The 16,965-nt window shown below is 37.1% G+C and overlaps 1 protein-coding gene across 5 annotated transcripts in view; it reads right to left on the bottom strand.

Annotated features, from left to right (window-relative positions):
* LOC109081075 (slit homolog 2 protein-like) overlaps positions 1 to 16,965 on the bottom strand; it is a 72,406-nt gene that overhangs the window by 1,948 nt on the left and 53,493 nt on the right. For 2 of the 5 annotated variants that reach the window (XM_042716697.1, XM_042716773.1), the window contains 21 exons: positions 16,762 to 16,836; positions 16,527 to 16,670; positions 16,182 to 16,325; positions 15,071 to 15,237; positions 14,680 to 14,812; positions 14,395 to 14,463; positions 13,345 to 13,416; positions 12,933 to 13,004; positions 12,696 to 12,767; positions 11,444 to 11,607; positions 10,917 to 11,041; positions 9,902 to 9,999; positions 8,468 to 8,607; positions 8,267 to 8,293; positions 7,860 to 7,953; positions 5,447 to 5,584; positions 5,111 to 5,351; positions 4,875 to 5,005; positions 3,981 to 4,135; positions 3,105 to 3,393; positions 1,896 to 2,104 (listed from right to left, as the gene is read on the bottom strand). In XM_042716697.1, the coding sequence (XP_042572631.1) occupies positions 1,896 to 2,104; positions 3,105 to 3,393; positions 3,981 to 4,135; positions 4,875 to 5,005; positions 5,111 to 5,351; positions 5,447 to 5,584; positions 7,860 to 7,953; positions 8,267 to 8,293; positions 8,468 to 8,607; positions 9,902 to 9,999; positions 10,917 to 11,041; positions 11,444 to 11,607; positions 12,696 to 12,767; positions 12,933 to 13,004; positions 13,345 to 13,416; positions 14,395 to 14,463; positions 14,680 to 14,812; positions 15,071 to 15,237; positions 16,182 to 16,325; positions 16,527 to 16,670; positions 16,762 to 16,836 (2,759 nt within the window). Of the gene's footprint in view, positions 1 to 633; positions 675 to 1,895; positions 2,105 to 3,104; positions 3,394 to 3,980; positions 4,136 to 4,874; positions 5,006 to 5,110; positions 5,352 to 5,446; positions 5,585 to 7,859; positions 7,954 to 8,266; positions 8,294 to 8,467; positions 8,608 to 9,901; positions 10,000 to 10,916; positions 11,042 to 11,443; positions 11,608 to 12,695; positions 12,768 to 12,932; positions 13,005 to 13,344; positions 13,417 to 14,394; positions 14,464 to 14,679; positions 14,813 to 15,070; positions 15,238 to 16,181; positions 16,326 to 16,526; positions 16,671 to 16,761; positions 16,837 to 16,965 lie in introns of all 5 variants that reach the window. The other 3 variants (XM_042716840.1, XM_042716913.1, XM_042716967.1) reach the window with 2 other exon arrangements.

Genomic DNA, 16,965 nt, shown 5'->3' with positions numbered 1-16,965 from the left:
AGATTAAGGCATTTCAACTTTAAAAGGATGCTTCTGGCAAAAAAAAAACAAAAAAGTTCCATAATAAATTACTAATGCTTCCTCCAGTGTAAAAGTTCTCAAAGTTCTCCTGTCTCTCACATCAAAGTCTACACACATATTTGTTTAGAGCTGTTGTGGTCTGGTCTCACTTGTAAACTCTGATTGATCTGTGCAGATTTCTCTCCTGATTCAGATGAGAAGACTTTTTCACTGAAGAAAGCAATATTATGGATTGAGGACTTGTATTTTACCTGGAAGCAACAGTTTTGTATTTTAAAACAACTTGGATGGATTTGTTTCTTACAAACACAGAGCTTTTGACTTCTCCAGATGTTAACTGATGGACTGCAGTGGTGTGGATTACTTGTGGATTATTGTGATGTTTTTATCAGCTGTTTGGACTCTCATTCTGACGGCACCCATTCACTGCAGAGCATCCATTGATGAGACACTGATGCAGTGCTACATTTCTCCAAATCTGTTCTAATAACATAAACTCATCTACATCTTGGATGGCCTGAGGGTGGGGACATTTTCAGCAAATTTTCATTTATGGGTGAACTATTCCTTTAAGATGAACACACACACACACACACAGCATGCATCCCTCACCTGGCGGACCTGAGTGGGGTCCATACCACTTTCAGTAGCAGCTGAAGGTTAAAAACAAATGTTAGTAAAATATCAACAATAATAGCGCAAGATTAGCTTCTCACAGGGTTAGCGTTTCAACAGCAAGCTACACAGATGTTTAGAATGAAAGCACCACTTTAGCAACATATAAGCATTAAATAAATTGTTGACACATGCAAGCACAAGTACAGGTGAGTAAATAAGCATTGACTTTGCATGCACTTTTATAAAATAGAAATACATCACCACAAAATAAAGATATGAGGAGAACGTTTTCAGTTAAAGACAAAAATTGTGAGAGAATGTTGCTTAAAAGTGTTATAAATTATTCAGAAAATGCCATGTTCTCTTCTGATGTTGTTTTTTAGATTTAAAAATGCATTTTAAATCCAGGTAGTGGTGGATTTAGGGTTTGAGCTAAAGATATTACAGTTCTGGCCAAGACCAATAAATCTAAAATTATATATTATTATTATTAGCCTATAATAATGTTATGGTTGATAACCGTTAAGTGGCCAATATTTAAATTCTACATAATTCTGTCTATATACAGATTCAAAATAAAACAGTAAATACTCAAATCAATAATTTAAAATGCAGAATGTACAGCATGAAAACTGTACAATCATTTGAGATTTGGCTAAAGATTACATTTAACAATGTTATCAACCCTCTGGTGTTGTTTGGTCATTTTTTATTTTTATAATATTTATTATTAAATTGGAAATTAATGGGAAGTTAAATTCATTTTGTGGAAATGTTTGGTACTGTGTTTAAACAAAACCGTACTGAAAGCTCATTTTTTGAGAAATCAACCTCAAATTTGGAACACAGCTTTGATTTTCTAGTCTGAAAACATGTCTTTTTATTAAATCTGTGCTCCAAAGTATTCAAGATTTATGACTGTATAAGTTGGAAAATGTCCTTTTCAGGTCTATGCTCAAAAAACAGGTCATAAATGGTTCATAACTATTCCATAAATATAATTTAGTACCATAAACGAGCAGAACTACAGCTAAATATCCAATATTGGCCAATGTTTATATATATATATAAACAATAATAATAATGGCTGATGTGATACTGATATTTTGTGCAACCCAAGAGCTTATGAAAAAAAAAAAAGAACACTGTCAGTATTACTTGGTGTATATGTCATTCGGAAACGGCAAAATTGTGTGTGTGGTCACATTTTTCTCATGAGATCAGGTTTATAGAAAGATTGAAAGCACCGGTCGTACCTCTATCACAGCTTTGCCCCGTGTAACCACTGCTGCACTCACAGTAGGCCTTCCCCAGCCCTGACACACGACAGCGGCCGTGTTTACACACTGTGTACTGACAGGGACTCAGCTGCTCCTCTTCATCACATAACACACCTGCAAAGCCTGGGTGACAGCGACAGCTGTACGAGTATGAGTTTATGGGCTGACACGAGCCGTGGATACACCTGAGACACACACACACACACAGATGCTTTTATATCATGAAACCAACGTGTGTGTGAGAGAGTGTGTGTGTGTGTGTGTGTGCGTGTTTGCATGTTTGTGTGTGTGTGTGTGTGTGTGTGTGTGTGTGTGTGTGTGTGAGAGAGAGTGTGTGCATGTGTAAGTTATAGACTCTCTCTTTGTGAGAGAGAGTGTGTGTGTGTGTGTGTGTGTGTGTGTGTGTGTGTGTGTGAGAGAGAGAGTGTGTGTGTGCGCGCGCGTGTCAGTGTGAGAGAGAGAGAGAGTGTGTGTGTGTGTGTGTGTGTGTGTGTGTGTGTGAGAGAGAGAGAGAGTGAGTGTGTGTTTGTATTTGAGTGTGTGTGTGTGTGAGAGTGTGAGTGTGTATGAGAGAGAGAGAGAGAGAGAGAGTGTGCATGTGTGTGTGTGTGTGTGTGTGTGTGTGTGTGTGTGTGTGTGTGTGTGTGTGTGTGTGTGTGTGTGTGTGTGTGTGTGTGTGTGTGTGTGTGTGTGTGTGTGTGTGTGTGTGTGTGTGTGTGTGTGTGTGTGTGTGTGTGTGTGTGTGTATGTGTGTGTGTGTGTGTGTGTGTGTTTGTATTTGAGTGTGCGTGTGTGTGTGTGTGTGTGTGTATGCGTGTGTGTGTGTGTGTGTGTGTGTGTGTGTGTGTGTGTGTGTGTGTGTGTTTGAGAGTGTGTTTGAGAGTGAGTGTGTATGTATGTGTGTGTGTGTGTGTGTGTGTGTGTGTGTGTGTGTGTGTGTGTGTGTGTGTGTGTGTGTGTGTGTGTGTGTGTGTGTGTGTGTGAGAGAGAGAAAGAGAGAGTGTGCATGTGTGTTTGTGTGTGTGTGTGTGTGTGTTTGTGTGTGTGTGTGTTTGAGAGTGAGTGTGTATGTATGTGTGTGTGTGTGTGTGTGTGTGTGTGTGTGTGTGTGTTTGAGAGTGAGTGTGTATGTATGTGTGTGTGTGTGTGTGTGTGTGTGTGTGTGTGCACTTTCAGATCTCTCACTTGTTCCCGTCACATGGGCTGTTGATCTGCTGGTCACACAGCGGGCCGGTCCACCCTGCCTCACACTCACAGCTGAAGGAGGATTGTCCGGTAGCATGGCATTGTCCATGAGCGCACACACTCCGCTGGCAGGGCTGGCAGCCGGGCAGCACCCCCTCCTGCAGCAGGAACTGGGTGAGGTCCTGGAGCTGGTCGTTAATGTAGAGGTTTCGGATACAGCCGTGGAAACTAGAGCCATTCCTCCCGGGGCCCTGACGCAATGAGGCCAATCCAGACTGCTGAGGGATTCCTGAGAAGAGAGGAGCTTTATTATTTGACACCAGGGTTGGAAAGTAACAGAGGCTAAAATGACCCACAAATTAATCAAAATCTATTATGGCGGATAGTTCCGGTCCTTGATTCTGATTGGCTGAGTCGCATTTGAAGCTGTTATAAATTACTCTACCAACGTACACTTTTGTTTACTTCTGTATGTTGCTCGGCAACCACTTTGTTGCAACCAAAACAACAACTTCTGAGGAACTACATTGTTTGGTGGAAGAATACTTTTTTTATTAATATCATTACACTTTACTTGCTCTGTTTTATTCTGTAAAACCTTACTACAGTACTTATACGGAATAACCATTTTATAAAAGCAATAAGCCCCAAGAAGCTGTGGTTTACAGTGAATTTATAACAGCTAAGGGGGTTTGCATCGTGCCTAACAACGCCCCTTAGCTGTTATAAATTTATTTTAAACCACGGCTTCTTGGGGCTTATTGCTTTATGGAAAAGTTAATTTCTGACTTTTTTTTTTTTTCATTGATGTGAATAAATTCCAGGGTTAGAAGCGGTGCTAACCACTTTTCAAACAGGCGAGTGTGTTTTACATACCACCAAGATAAAGCGGAGCAGGGCTGGGTCCTGGGCTGGGACTGCTGGCAGTGTTGATGGATTTGGGGCTTCCTCCATCAATGGACAGAGACAGAGACTGGTCCTTTGCCACCAGCTCCACCACGTGAAAACTGCCATCATTTATAGTCTCAACACTAGAGAGAGAGAGCAGAAGTGAACAGTGAGGGTAACACCTGCAGATAGTGCTTAGCTGAGTTATTAACCATCATAAATGAGAGGAACTGATTATACTTCAGAGGAATAAAGGCATGATTTTTTATTACTACAGAAAAAGAAAAAAACAAGCTTTTTAGGAGGTCTGTCATCCTAACCCTAACCCTGCCAGTTATGCTTTAATTTCTGTGAAAATGAAAACATCAACCAAAACTAAACTTCAGTTTAATGTTCCACTGTTGCTTCCACATTAAAATACATGAAGTAAAATTAAAACCTAACGTATATCACTCTGTAAATAAATAATGATTATTATAATGGCTTATTAAACCATTAAACCATCAAATTATAATAATATGGAAATGTGACAGTTACTGTAAGCTATGTTTAAAATGCAACAAAATTTTATACCACAAGTAATACCATATTTAACATTATTTAATATATATATATATATATATTATATATATATATATATATATTATATATATATATATATATATATATATATATATATTTTTTTTTTAAATCTTAACTTTTTAACAGTAGTGTGTATATCAAGTCTGCAGTAAATATAAATGAGATTAATTGAAAAAAGAAAACTGATGTGTCCTGATTTAGATTTATAGCTTAAAACGGATAGTTTCAACTCTGAATTCTGATTGGATGAGCCATTTCCAGTGCTGTAAAAGTGTGACCACAGTATAAACGTGTGTGTACCTGTAGATGGCAGATGGTGGGTAGGACCCGGAGTCATAACTGACTCTCAGTCGGCCTCTGTATAGCTCCACCGCAATGTGTTCACTGTCTCCTTTATACAGCAACACTCCATTGTCCTCATCCGTGGCGATCTAGGACATGCATACAGAGCACATGAGTGTGTGTAAATGCATCTTCGATGAAGAATTAGCTTGATCTCTCTCTCAAGCAGAATGATGGTTAAATGTGTGCTGTACCTGTAGTGATATATTGGCCTGTTCTGTAATGAGGTTGGAGGGAATCTGCAGGAATGATTCTCTGTTGATGAAGTTGACGCTGACCAGCTTCTCACAGTGCACGCCCTCATAACCGTGGAGACACAGACACACAGGATCCAAGCCCTTGACAACACACTGTGCACCATTGGCACAGTCATAGTGGTCACACGGACTTGTTCTCGGCAGGACCATCGGAGGAGAGAACTCGCAGAACAACCCACTGCACACACACACACACACACACACACACAGTGAGAGTCATATTTCACGTGGTGATCTCTGATGATCTGTTCCTGATAAATGTAGTGTGCTCACCTGTACCCTTCTGGACACACACATGTGTAGCCATTCACTGCATCAGTACACTGAGCTCCGTTTTTGCACTTATTATCTACACAATCATCAAAATCCACCTCACAGTGCTCGCCGGTGTAACCTGGAGTACACTCACACCTACACAAACACACAAAACCATCACATTCAACACTTAAAACTCATATTGTCATTTTTTTTTTTTAAAGATTCCATGAAATTTCTTGACAAGCACAGTTCTCTTTCCCTCTGTACAGATGCTTTATTTAAAACATTTTTATTATTAGAAAATGTTACAATGGCTAATAGCTTTATTTACGTCACAGATATGAATTGTAACTTCACACTGGGGTAGAAGGACCCCAGGGGACCTAAAGAAGGTGCAAGTGTAGAAAAAAGGAAATATTATATTGCATTCCATTTTTTAACAATAAGAAAAAATATTTAACTTCCTCCTCAACTTTCAAGAACAGTTTGTGCTTTTATGTTTGCTCACTGAGGGTTGTATAGCATTAATTTCTTTAAAACTGCTTTGGAATAATATTTATAAATTTTAAAATTGATGTTAATTATTTCTTTTTAGCTTTTAACACATTAATAGTGGGTAAAAATTGGCTTAATACAAACATGTTTTCTACAGAATATCTTAAGTTTTTTTAATAGAAACTATTAAATAATAATTAAATAAATAATTATTGAATTTAAAAAAGCTAAATATAAGTGGGTCTTTATCCATAATATATATATATATATACTGTATATATATTTAGTCAAGAGTGCCATATTTGAGGGCATACATTTTTTTAAAAAAAAACCTGCACTAGCATATATTATATGCCTCAAAGTGAATATATGTGGACTAAATACTTGAAATTAAACCTAAGTCAAAATGCAGAAGCCATATGTAAAAAAAAAAAAAAAAAAAAAAAGTCCATTTAGGTTTTTGAGTCTAAATTTGTTGTAGGTTCATGCTGCTTCTTTTTTTAAATAATAATAATATTTATGAACAGTGAAATCTATTGTGTTCTGAGATTAGACTTCTCTAATTACAAAAGTTTTAGTTACTTAAACCACTGAATTTCTTTTTTATGAATTTAAACACACTATAAAGCGGCACATAAGTCATCATTCCAACGTATCACATCATATCATCTTTAAAACACCCCCCTCCAACTCATTTTTATAGTGAACCCGGCGGGAGAGCTGTAATGGAATATCAGAACACAAACACACAGCAGAACCTCAGAGACTCCAGCTGCATTCCACACAGATCCAGTGTTGTGTTAACATCTGCACCAATGAGCATAAAAACACACAAATGAACTTATGTGCTCTGCTGCTCACACATATCAACAGAGAAACACACACACACACACACACACACACACACACACACACACACACACACACAAACAGATGAAGGGTTTCTAAAACTGAATACAGGGTTTGGATCTAACAGACCCAAGTGACTGCAGAAGGGCGAGTTTTTTTAGGGAAGGATTTAAATGTCCCATTTAAAGACATGTTCATATATTAGTTTGTGTTAGTTTGTAACAGAGCCATAATATACAGTAAATGATACAAATACAGTACCATTCAAAAGTTTGGAATCAGTAATATTTTTGTTTTGTTTTTGAAGTAAGTCTCATGCTGAACCAGGCTGCATTTATTTGCTAAAAAATACTGTAAAATAGTAATTTTGTCTTTACTATCATTGTATTTTTTATTTTCTTTACAATAAAAGTATTAATTTCTTAAAAAAAAAGAAAAAAGTATTTATATTGTTAGAAAAGATTTCTATTTTGAATAAATATTCTTTTCAACTTTTTAAACATCCAAGAACACTGAAAAAGTATCACAGTCCCCCCCCCCCCAAAAATATTAAGCAGAAATAACTGTTTTTAACACTGATAATAAATCAGCATATTAGACTGATTTCTGAAGATCACGTGGCATTGAAGACTGGAGTAATGATGCTGAAAATTCAGCTTTGATCACAGAAATAAATTAGATTTTTAAGTATATTAAAATGGAAAATTATTATTTTAAATTGCAATAATATTTCACAATATTACTGTTTTTTCCTGTTTTTTCGATCAAATAAATGCAGCCTTGATGAGCATGAAAGACTTAAAACATAAAAAATATAACTGATCCCAATTTTTTTTTTTTGAATTTTTTTTAAAAAGATTTGATGCTACAAACTTTGCAAATATAGTGCCAAAAGCAGTCCAGTAACTTTCAAACACAGTTTTGTTTTCAGATGGATGGATAAAAACCTGTGCAACTGTATTTATTAGACAGAAAATCAGACAGTTTTCACCAAACTGTAACGAAGGTGAAGAAAGTAAAGAAAGTGGATTCATAGTTCGAGGCTAAATCTGTAATACAGGCAGTGGGGATCGTAATGACTTACATGAATCCCTTAGCGGTTAGAATACATTTAGAGTCGTGCTGACACAGGTTTAGCTCTGAAGCGCAGAAATCCAGTTTATCTTCACACAGCTCCCCTGCACACACACACACATACACATTATAAACAGACAGAAAGAGTGGGAGGAGTGTGAATAATCAAAGAAAACAAGAGTCGCATCGTGTGTAGGATCGTCTCTGATTAATCATCTTACAGTGGGGAAGATGACAAAATACCAATACTCTGAAAAACAACAACACAATACAGCTCTATCGACAGTGTACCAGCCAGCGAAACATCAATGAGTGTGTGTGCGTTTCATACTTTAGCAAGCACCAAGGACGCACTAGCCAGAAACAGCAAAGGAAAGAGACAGAATGGGAGGATGAAGTGAAAGAGAGTCTACTAACCTTTCTCCACCTCATTATTATTAGCAGCTAGTAGAAAAAGAGAAACAAGTACCGAGAGAAAGACAGAAAGACAAAGAAATACAGAGGATGCGTTTGAAATGTTAGCATGTTAGCTCAAGCGGCACATTAGCATGTTAGCATCAAACACAAAGCACAGAGAACACGGAGCATTTAGCATGTGACTGTCCTCGTGTGTGTTACCTGTGTATTCAGGTGAGCAGAGACAGGTGTAGTTGTTGATCCCATCCACACACGTAGAGTTATTCTCACAGTCATTATCTTCACAGTCATCGATATTTATCTCACATCCGTCGCCCTCAAATCCATCTGGACACACACACCTGAACACACACACATACGACTTCTCAATTGAATCCTGTGAGCAGTGCTGCTTTCTATAACTGTCTAAAATTGGTTTGTTTGTAACTACATGTCCCTCACAGTCTGTCTACATGTGTTTGGGTCATCACAAAAGTGTAAGTCATCTCTTTTTTCAGTTTTGGGGCCAGTAAAACATTTTTTTTTTTGGAAGAAAAAAAGAGTTACTTATTCAGCAAGCATGCATTAAATTAATTGAAAAACTAATCGACTTAATGAGCAGCAAATCAGTATATTAGAATGATTTCTGAAGGATCATGTGACACTGAAGACTGGAGTAATGATGCTGAAAATTCAGCTTTGCATCAAAGAAATAAAATACATTTTAAAGTATATTAAAACAGAAAATGGTTATTTTAAATTATAATAAAATTTCACAATATTACTGTTTTTACTGTATTTTATATCAAATAAATGTAGCCTTGGTGAGCATAACAGACATCTTTCAAAAACATAAAAAAATCATACTGACCCCAAACTTTTGAACAGTAATGCATGCATGTGTGAATAACATTAGATGTATCAGTTTGCATTTCATATTGCAATGTGTATTACATAAGTGTTTATTTAAGCATTCAGTGCTATACACATACTGTAAGTACAACTGTTTACAAAAGTTCATGCAAGTGTTATGTGTGTGTGTATGCATGAGTGAAGATTGATTTATACCCTATACAATGCAGCATTCAATTAAGCTGGTTTGAATTCAAATGTAGTAATAGTGATCCATTTACATTTATGATTTATGATCATACATTTATCAGTGCATTATCAGGTTCCAAATTCACACACAGTTTGAACCCAAAGTTGACTGAATATTGTTTTCACTCTTTGGGAAATTGCCCTACGAATGACTTACTTACGGCTGTCCCTGCAGATCAAACTGGGACAGAAGAAATTATTTTATGCGTCGTGCGTGTCTGGTGTATTATATTACAGTACCTAATCAACATGTAAAGCAGAAGTTCTCAAATGAAACCCTTCTTATTCACCATCGCCTTTGATTGGCTGATTAAGTGCATGAGTGAGCTCAGAACAGTTTCAGACACTTCAGTCTGATTAAGACAGATTAGACACACTCTGTCCATAAAGTATATTCATTACCGGAGCAACAGACACACACACATCTGAGCATTTACTTAATGCACTAAATGAAAGCCACTTTCAACATGGCCTGAATACAATAAAGGAGCTCTTGATCATTCTCATATAGACTACACATCATTTGGATGATGACGATATCAAGGTCTGTCTCACCAGTGAGTGTTCTCCTCTCCATCTTTCAGATTACAGGTGCCTCCATTCTGACAAGGGTTACTGATGCACGCATGAATCGGTTCCTCGCAGTCTTGGCCCTATAGGAACACACAGGTTGCATTACAAATCCACATCCATGCATCAGTCTTTCATACTTGGATATCCTCATGTACAAATGTTACTCTGTGCAGATTAGTAAACATGTGAACTCTCTCCCTGCCCGTGTTTTTTTTTTTTTCTTTTTTTCAAAAGTTGCCAGTTGCTGCCAGCATTTTTGATCATTTTCACACAATTTTCATTTATATCTGAACATGCAATATGTCAAAATAACAAAGCAACTGCTTCTAAACACACACACAAAAAAGTTTTATTCTAGCTTCATGCCTTCTTTTTTTCATTAACACTTGAATGTGGGTCAGTTTCATAAAAAAGCAACATTTTGAACAAAAAGCTGAGAAAATGGCATTTTTGTCAGACTACGTCTGGATCAGATTCAGACTGATGATCAAAACACAGATGGAGTCGATCGCTTCCATTTACACCCCCAAAGCTTCAGAGTCCTAAAACACCTCCTGGATCAACATTTTATTCAGTAACGTTAGGCAGTTTTGATTTACATGCTGTTTAATGATTGATGATGCGTTATTTTGCATACGCAACTGCTTGTTTCTGCTTCTTCTTCGCTGTGTTTTGATCAAGACATTAAGTACTCTAACAGAAGATGTGTAATAGCGCCTCCTACTGTATAACAGTGAAAACACAGAAGGACACGGAAACTTCTGTCAATGACGGGGAAAGAGATAATCATCCAAATAGCAAGATAAAACTTCTGTGCATATTTAGATTTGGTTTATGGTACTTTTTTATGTATTTGCCATTTTACTGCCTGTCATGTGAAAACAAACCACACCATTTAATCTTGTATATAACACAAAAAGGTTGTGCATACGAAGTTTAATACATTAGCTCCACCACTAATGAGATGTTCTTGTTTTGCGTTTAAGTTTAAATGTACCTTAAAACCGTATGGACAGGTGCATCTGTAAAAATCGACGGGATGGTTACTGCAGGTTCCGTCATTCTTGCAGGGGTTGGATAAACAAGGGTTACATTTTGCCAAAATGCTTACATCCACCGGACCTGTGCAAAATACAGAGGAAAAAGTAATTACACAACATGTTATATGCACAAACAGAAATATAACAAGCACAGATTTACAAACACACATAGGATTGAACAGGTAAGGCATCACAAAATTGTGATTGCATCACAAACCAACACAGGTCAAAGAGGTCACTTTAAACCTGAGGAAAGGTTGGGTGGCAGATACAGGGGCCGGGGGTTTAAGAGCTCAGACTGGGCTTTTATTGACTTCCTTACCTGGCACAGGAAAACCACAAGTCCCCGGCACCTCTACAAATGCACCAATCAAACACATTACTTGCAATATTAACATCTGAGCATATAAGCTAGTGTTAGAGTTAGTACTAATGCCCTCTCTGTGACAGGATGAGTGTGTATAAAGTGAATGAGTGGGTTTACCTGTGCATGTGAATTTTTTAGAAGGTGTAGTCAGCAGCAGTTTGTCGGTCATCTCTCCAGGACCGGTACACCGTGCAATTCCAGGCTCCTTGTAGCCGCTCTTTACCCAGTCAGAGAGCCACTGCATGTGACAATCACAGTACAGAGGGTTTGCTCCCAGAGCGCTGCAGGAAACACACACATATTACACGTCTTTCCCAAAAATCTGAATGATAAAATAACACAATGTAACAAAAATTAGTTACATTTTGGATGGTTCTTCTGTAATTCTGTGGTGCTGATTATTATTGTACTATTTATTTTCACGTAGTATTTTGGTAAATATTTAGGTCAGGTAAATTTTAGAACTTGTATCATTAATTATGAAACATTGATTTAGTACAGAGAAGTTTTTGTACTTATTTTGCATGTTTTGTTTTTTAAGATATTTTGCTTTTGCAAGGATGGGAACATTCTAAAGTTTTTGTAACATTTTGTAAAAATCTAGTGCTTTCTGGATCATTCCAGTCATAACTGACAAAAATCATTAGACGTTCACTTCTGAAGTTATGGACAACTCATTTTGTAATCTGTTAATTTTAAACTATTGTTGATAGCTCATTATGTATGTAGCATGTCATTTTTACAGTATGCATGAGTAATAACAGATAAGTGTCAACATATGTTTTCATTAGCAGCTAATGATACACAAAAAGTAATGTGTTTTTCATATTCAGCATGTCAAAATTCATAAAGAAACATTCAAAATAAAAATAAAACAAAACTTAAAATAAATCAAATGCACTCACCTAATGTGACTTTGACGTGATTTGGTTTTAATAAATAGTATTTTTTTTATATAAATGTATTATTTATATAAACAAACATTATGATATTGGTTGCTTGACAATCTCATGTGTACGGCAATCTGCAGATTTGTTTTACTTGGCTGTCAGTCATAATTAAACTTGTGAAATTGATCCGTGGGATTTATTTTTAAAAAAGGGTCATCGTGGGAGACCGAGAACTCAAGCAATCTGTGGCCGCAGAACCCCAAGTTCAGACAGAGAAAGTGTTTCAGTGTGTTTGTGAGAGAGTAAGAGAGAACCAAAGTACATCCAGCTGTCAAAACCTATTTGGTGCACTCATAAGTGCTTGTGTGTGTGTGTGTGTGTGTGTGTGTGCGTGTGTGTGTGTGTGTGTGTGTGTGTGTGTGTGTGTGTGTGTGTGTGTGTGTGTGTGTGTGTGTGTGTGTTCATTCTGAGGTACTTACAGGTGGGAGAGTGAGGACAGATCTTTGAAAGCTCCATCTGGGATCACAGCAATATCATTACCATGGAGAGACCTGCAGAGAAAAGAGAGAAATGAAGCCTTCCAAGAGAGTCCAAAACACATAAATCAAAGTCTAATAGCTACGACACACACACACACACACACACACACACACACACACACACACACACACACACACACACACACACACACACACACACATCAATGAGGTACTCACAAGAGGCGCAGAGACTTGAGGCCATCGAAAGCTTTAACAGGAATACACCTCAGTCTGTTGTAGCTTAATATTCTGGGATGAAACAAAACATATTACAATGTTTGCACAGAAGCGTCAGGCCATGCAAACTCAGTAAGTAAAAAAATAAGTGAATTTAGCAACTTCCAAATTACTGAAATAAAGATAACAAGGTAAATAAATCATAAATAGTTAAGTTAATAACTGTTATAGTAGATCAAAAGTGTACTAAAAAAGTGTCTAAAAGTGGTGGCATACACATACTGAAAAACACATGCTGCACAAAATATAAAACTGTTAAAATTCACACAAGAACAACGCACAGCTACAGACAAACACAACCATAAAACACACACGGACACAATCTGAAGCCATAGATCATGTTGACACTCACAGGGTGAGCAGCTCAGACATGTTACTGAAGCTGTGGTTGGACAATGTGCTGATCTGGTTATTACTCAAATCGCTGCAAGAAAACACACACACATAAACATACACATACACACAAAGGCAGAGTGTTATGAGCCACAAGAAAATCAAACACTTAAAGCCAACATTAAGGGTAAACTGCAATAACAAAATGTTGCACAGCATTAAAAAAGCACAAGATTCTTTATGATTAGGATTATTAATTTTGTTAAATAAACAAACATTACATTATTATTATTATTTTTTTTTGTTTTAGTTTTTTTGAAGATTTAAGAATATTTAAATCAAATTAACCCAGACTGCAAGGTGTTACTTATTACACTTTCCATTACATTTAATGCATGGCATAAGACAACACACACGTGGACTTCCATGTTAAAGACACTCAAATGGCTGAACTCATCAATGCAGTGACCTTTTAAACTTCAAACGGAAAACACCAAGCATGTACAATACTTATGCATTAGGCATGAAGTCAAAATGCGACATACAGAAGCATTCAACAGCCTTGATGCATGAAAGAACTTTTCTGTGTGGGTCTGACTTCGAAGCCTATTTAATTTGCATTCATCAAAATAATACAATATGTTAAAATGTAATAAACCTACAGAAAACCACTGACAGTCTTATGAATTATTTAAAACCGTATTTCAAAGATTTTGATCATTTTTTATGTGCATAAATAAAACCTTAAGAGTAATGTATAATGAAAAATATGAACAATCGCTCATATTCAATTTGCATTTTGCATGTACTGTATAACGATCGCTGTTAATTAGTGCTTAATACATTTGGTATGCTTGGTGGACCGTTGTACTCATAGTGCGGGAAATAAGAGGAAAAGCCAAAATAAATACATCTTCAAACTTTCGGATTTTCTGGCAATGGCTGGATGAGAAAAAGGATCAAACACAATATGTACAGGTCTGCTATGATTGGCTGGTTTTAAAGGGACAGGGCCCTGATAATTGTGAAGTATTTGTGATTGGCTGGCTCCAGAGAGGGCTGTACCTACATGAGAGTGAGGTGTTTATAATTGGATAGTTCCAGAGGGACTTGCGTGAACTGGTTGCCATCGAGATAGCTATCAGAAAAAGACAAACATGTTATTACTCAAACACAGAGGAAATGGTACATTAGCAACAGTGTAATGGGAGAAACTTCAAAGACGTATATATAGCAGCCGTGTTTTGTTTCAGACGTCAAAAAAAATAAAACGTGTGCCTGGATCCGATAAGGGGATTTTTGAAAATGAAATTGCTGCGAGGTTTGTGGCCACAGTGTGTTTGTGCACACTCACAGTTCTGTAACTTCTTTAGGAATGCCTTTGGGTAAAAGCTTAAGTCCTTTATTACTGCAGCGAACAACCGTATCCAAACACGAGCACTCGGCAGGACAGCGAGCCAGCGGCGAACAGCTATTCTCATCATTACCTGCATGCACACACACACAGAGAAAATTAATCAGCATGCTAATGCTCTCATTTATCACAAATCGAGAATGATGAAATCTGAAATGAGCTTTCTGATGTGAAGATATGCAGGGGTGACTGTTTTTGTAAGCTTGCCTGGAAAGATAACACTGAGGTATGCTCAAGCAAGCATTGCAGATCTTATCAAAGAGCTAGAAACACGATCTTCTAACACACATGCATGTGTATTAAACACCCCCACACACACTCATAGCCGTACCGTCTTCGCAGGCAAAGTCTTGAACGGCTACATCTTGAATAGGGATCTCCTTAAGAAAGTATGGGCTCTGACAGCGAGGGTTGCCTGTGACGATCCGTTTCTTACGGAGCCATTCCCCCAGCCAGGCCAGATGACAGTTACAGTTAAACGGATTGGCCAGCAAGTTCCTGTGGGATGGCATAAAGGAAAAATGATGTAGGGAATATTTAGCAAAAGCTTACAAACGAATGCTTTGTTTCAAAACCTAATGAGCTTCCTACAAAGGCACACTACCGTCTCGAAGGGCAGACAATATTAAAGGGGTCATGAATTGAGAAATCAGTTATGGTCATTGTACAATAAAACATCCTGTAAGTTTCAGAATTAAAAACATTCTAGTTCTTGTAACAGCTTTTATAATGCGTATAGTTCCGGTCCTTGATTCTGATATCTTTAGCAGTGGAAAAACAGTCTTTGCATCGCCTTCCTTCTGATCCCAACATTAGGAAAGAGTGGATGAACTTTATTTTTATTATATAAAGTTCCAGATCACCTCAGTTAAGTCCTTTGGTCACTTCATTTTACAGCGGATACATGTTTAAACAAGACATAATTCAACAAGGATTTTCAGAGAGATTCAAAATAAATAATTTACTAAAAAGATAACTTCTTTTTTCCATGTCCTGTGACCATTAACCAACAGCCGTAAACATGCAAATGTGTTACTTAATTATTACCTTAATTATTATTAACTTCAAATAAATAGAAAGATATAGAAAGGTACTCTAAATTCAAAAGATGAAAGGAAGAATTATGGAGAATCAATAAAGTATGAATAATTCATTGCTATTGTGTAAATAAGATAATCATGCAATCACTGAAAAAAAGTAAATGTAGTCTGATTACAAGTATTTTAAATTGTAATATAATCTAATTACAAGAATTACATTTTTGGAATCTGATTATGTAATCCAGATTACATGTAATCATTTACTACCCAGCACTGAATATAATTATGGAGTGAATGTACTTTTAAAATAATGATGTTCCCTTAGAAGACAGTCACCTATTTAGGAAGCTAACTCAGTTTTGGAACAGTGCTGAAACAAAACAGAACACTTTGTTGACTTACAGCGTTGAGAGGGAATGCAGTGTGTCGAAGGCTCCCAGGGACATGGAGGTGATCAGGTTCTCATAGAGGGAGAGCAGCCTCACGGAGCTCAGACCAGTAAAACTACTGTTATTGACACAGCTTATCTTGTTACTCCTCAACATCCTACACATGACAAACACACACATACAAACCTTTAAAACAGCCAGAAGCTCCAAATGAGATTCGGTTTGGAAAAACACAAACCAAGGTTCCCACACCAGAGATTATAATCATATCTAGATACAATTTTTTTTTGTCAGTGCATGCACTACTCTGAAGTTCAATCGAGTCATTCAGTGGGGTGTGCGAGCATGTGATACTCACAGTGTGCGGAGCCCGCCGAGGCCTTTCAGCATGCTGTAGTGGACGCTCTCTAAGCGGTTGCTCGTCAGTATGAGCTCATTCACACCACTGGCCCCCTCAAATGTGCCCTCCTCAATATCTGTGATCTTATTGTTACTGAAGTTACTGTGAAACAAAGCAAGTTGCAAAAGTAATTTAAGTGATGGTCACCTAAACTGTGTAAAGACAGATAACAAAGACACAGAAAGAGACTTACATCTTGCGCAGTTGAGGAAGCTTCTTAAAGATTCCTGTAGCCTCCAGCACTGTAAATTCATTATTGTTCAAGCGGCTGCATGGAAAAAAAATCACATATACTTAATTGCTGGCAACCCACCAAAATAAAAGCTTGCTGATTTTAGGTTTGAAATTTATGAAAATTCATATAAAAATAGGAAGAAAATGAAAATTAGCATTGTAT

This window comes from Cyprinus carpio, chromosome A1 (assembly GCF_018340385.1).
Source record: "Cyprinus carpio isolate SPL01 chromosome A1, ASM1834038v1, whole genome shotgun sequence".
Lineage (NCBI taxonomy): Eukaryota > Metazoa > Chordata > Actinopteri > Cypriniformes > Cyprinidae > Cyprinus > Cyprinus carpio.
Note: the sequence above shows the minus strand (reverse complement) of the source record. Positions and strands in the feature narration are given on the sequence as shown.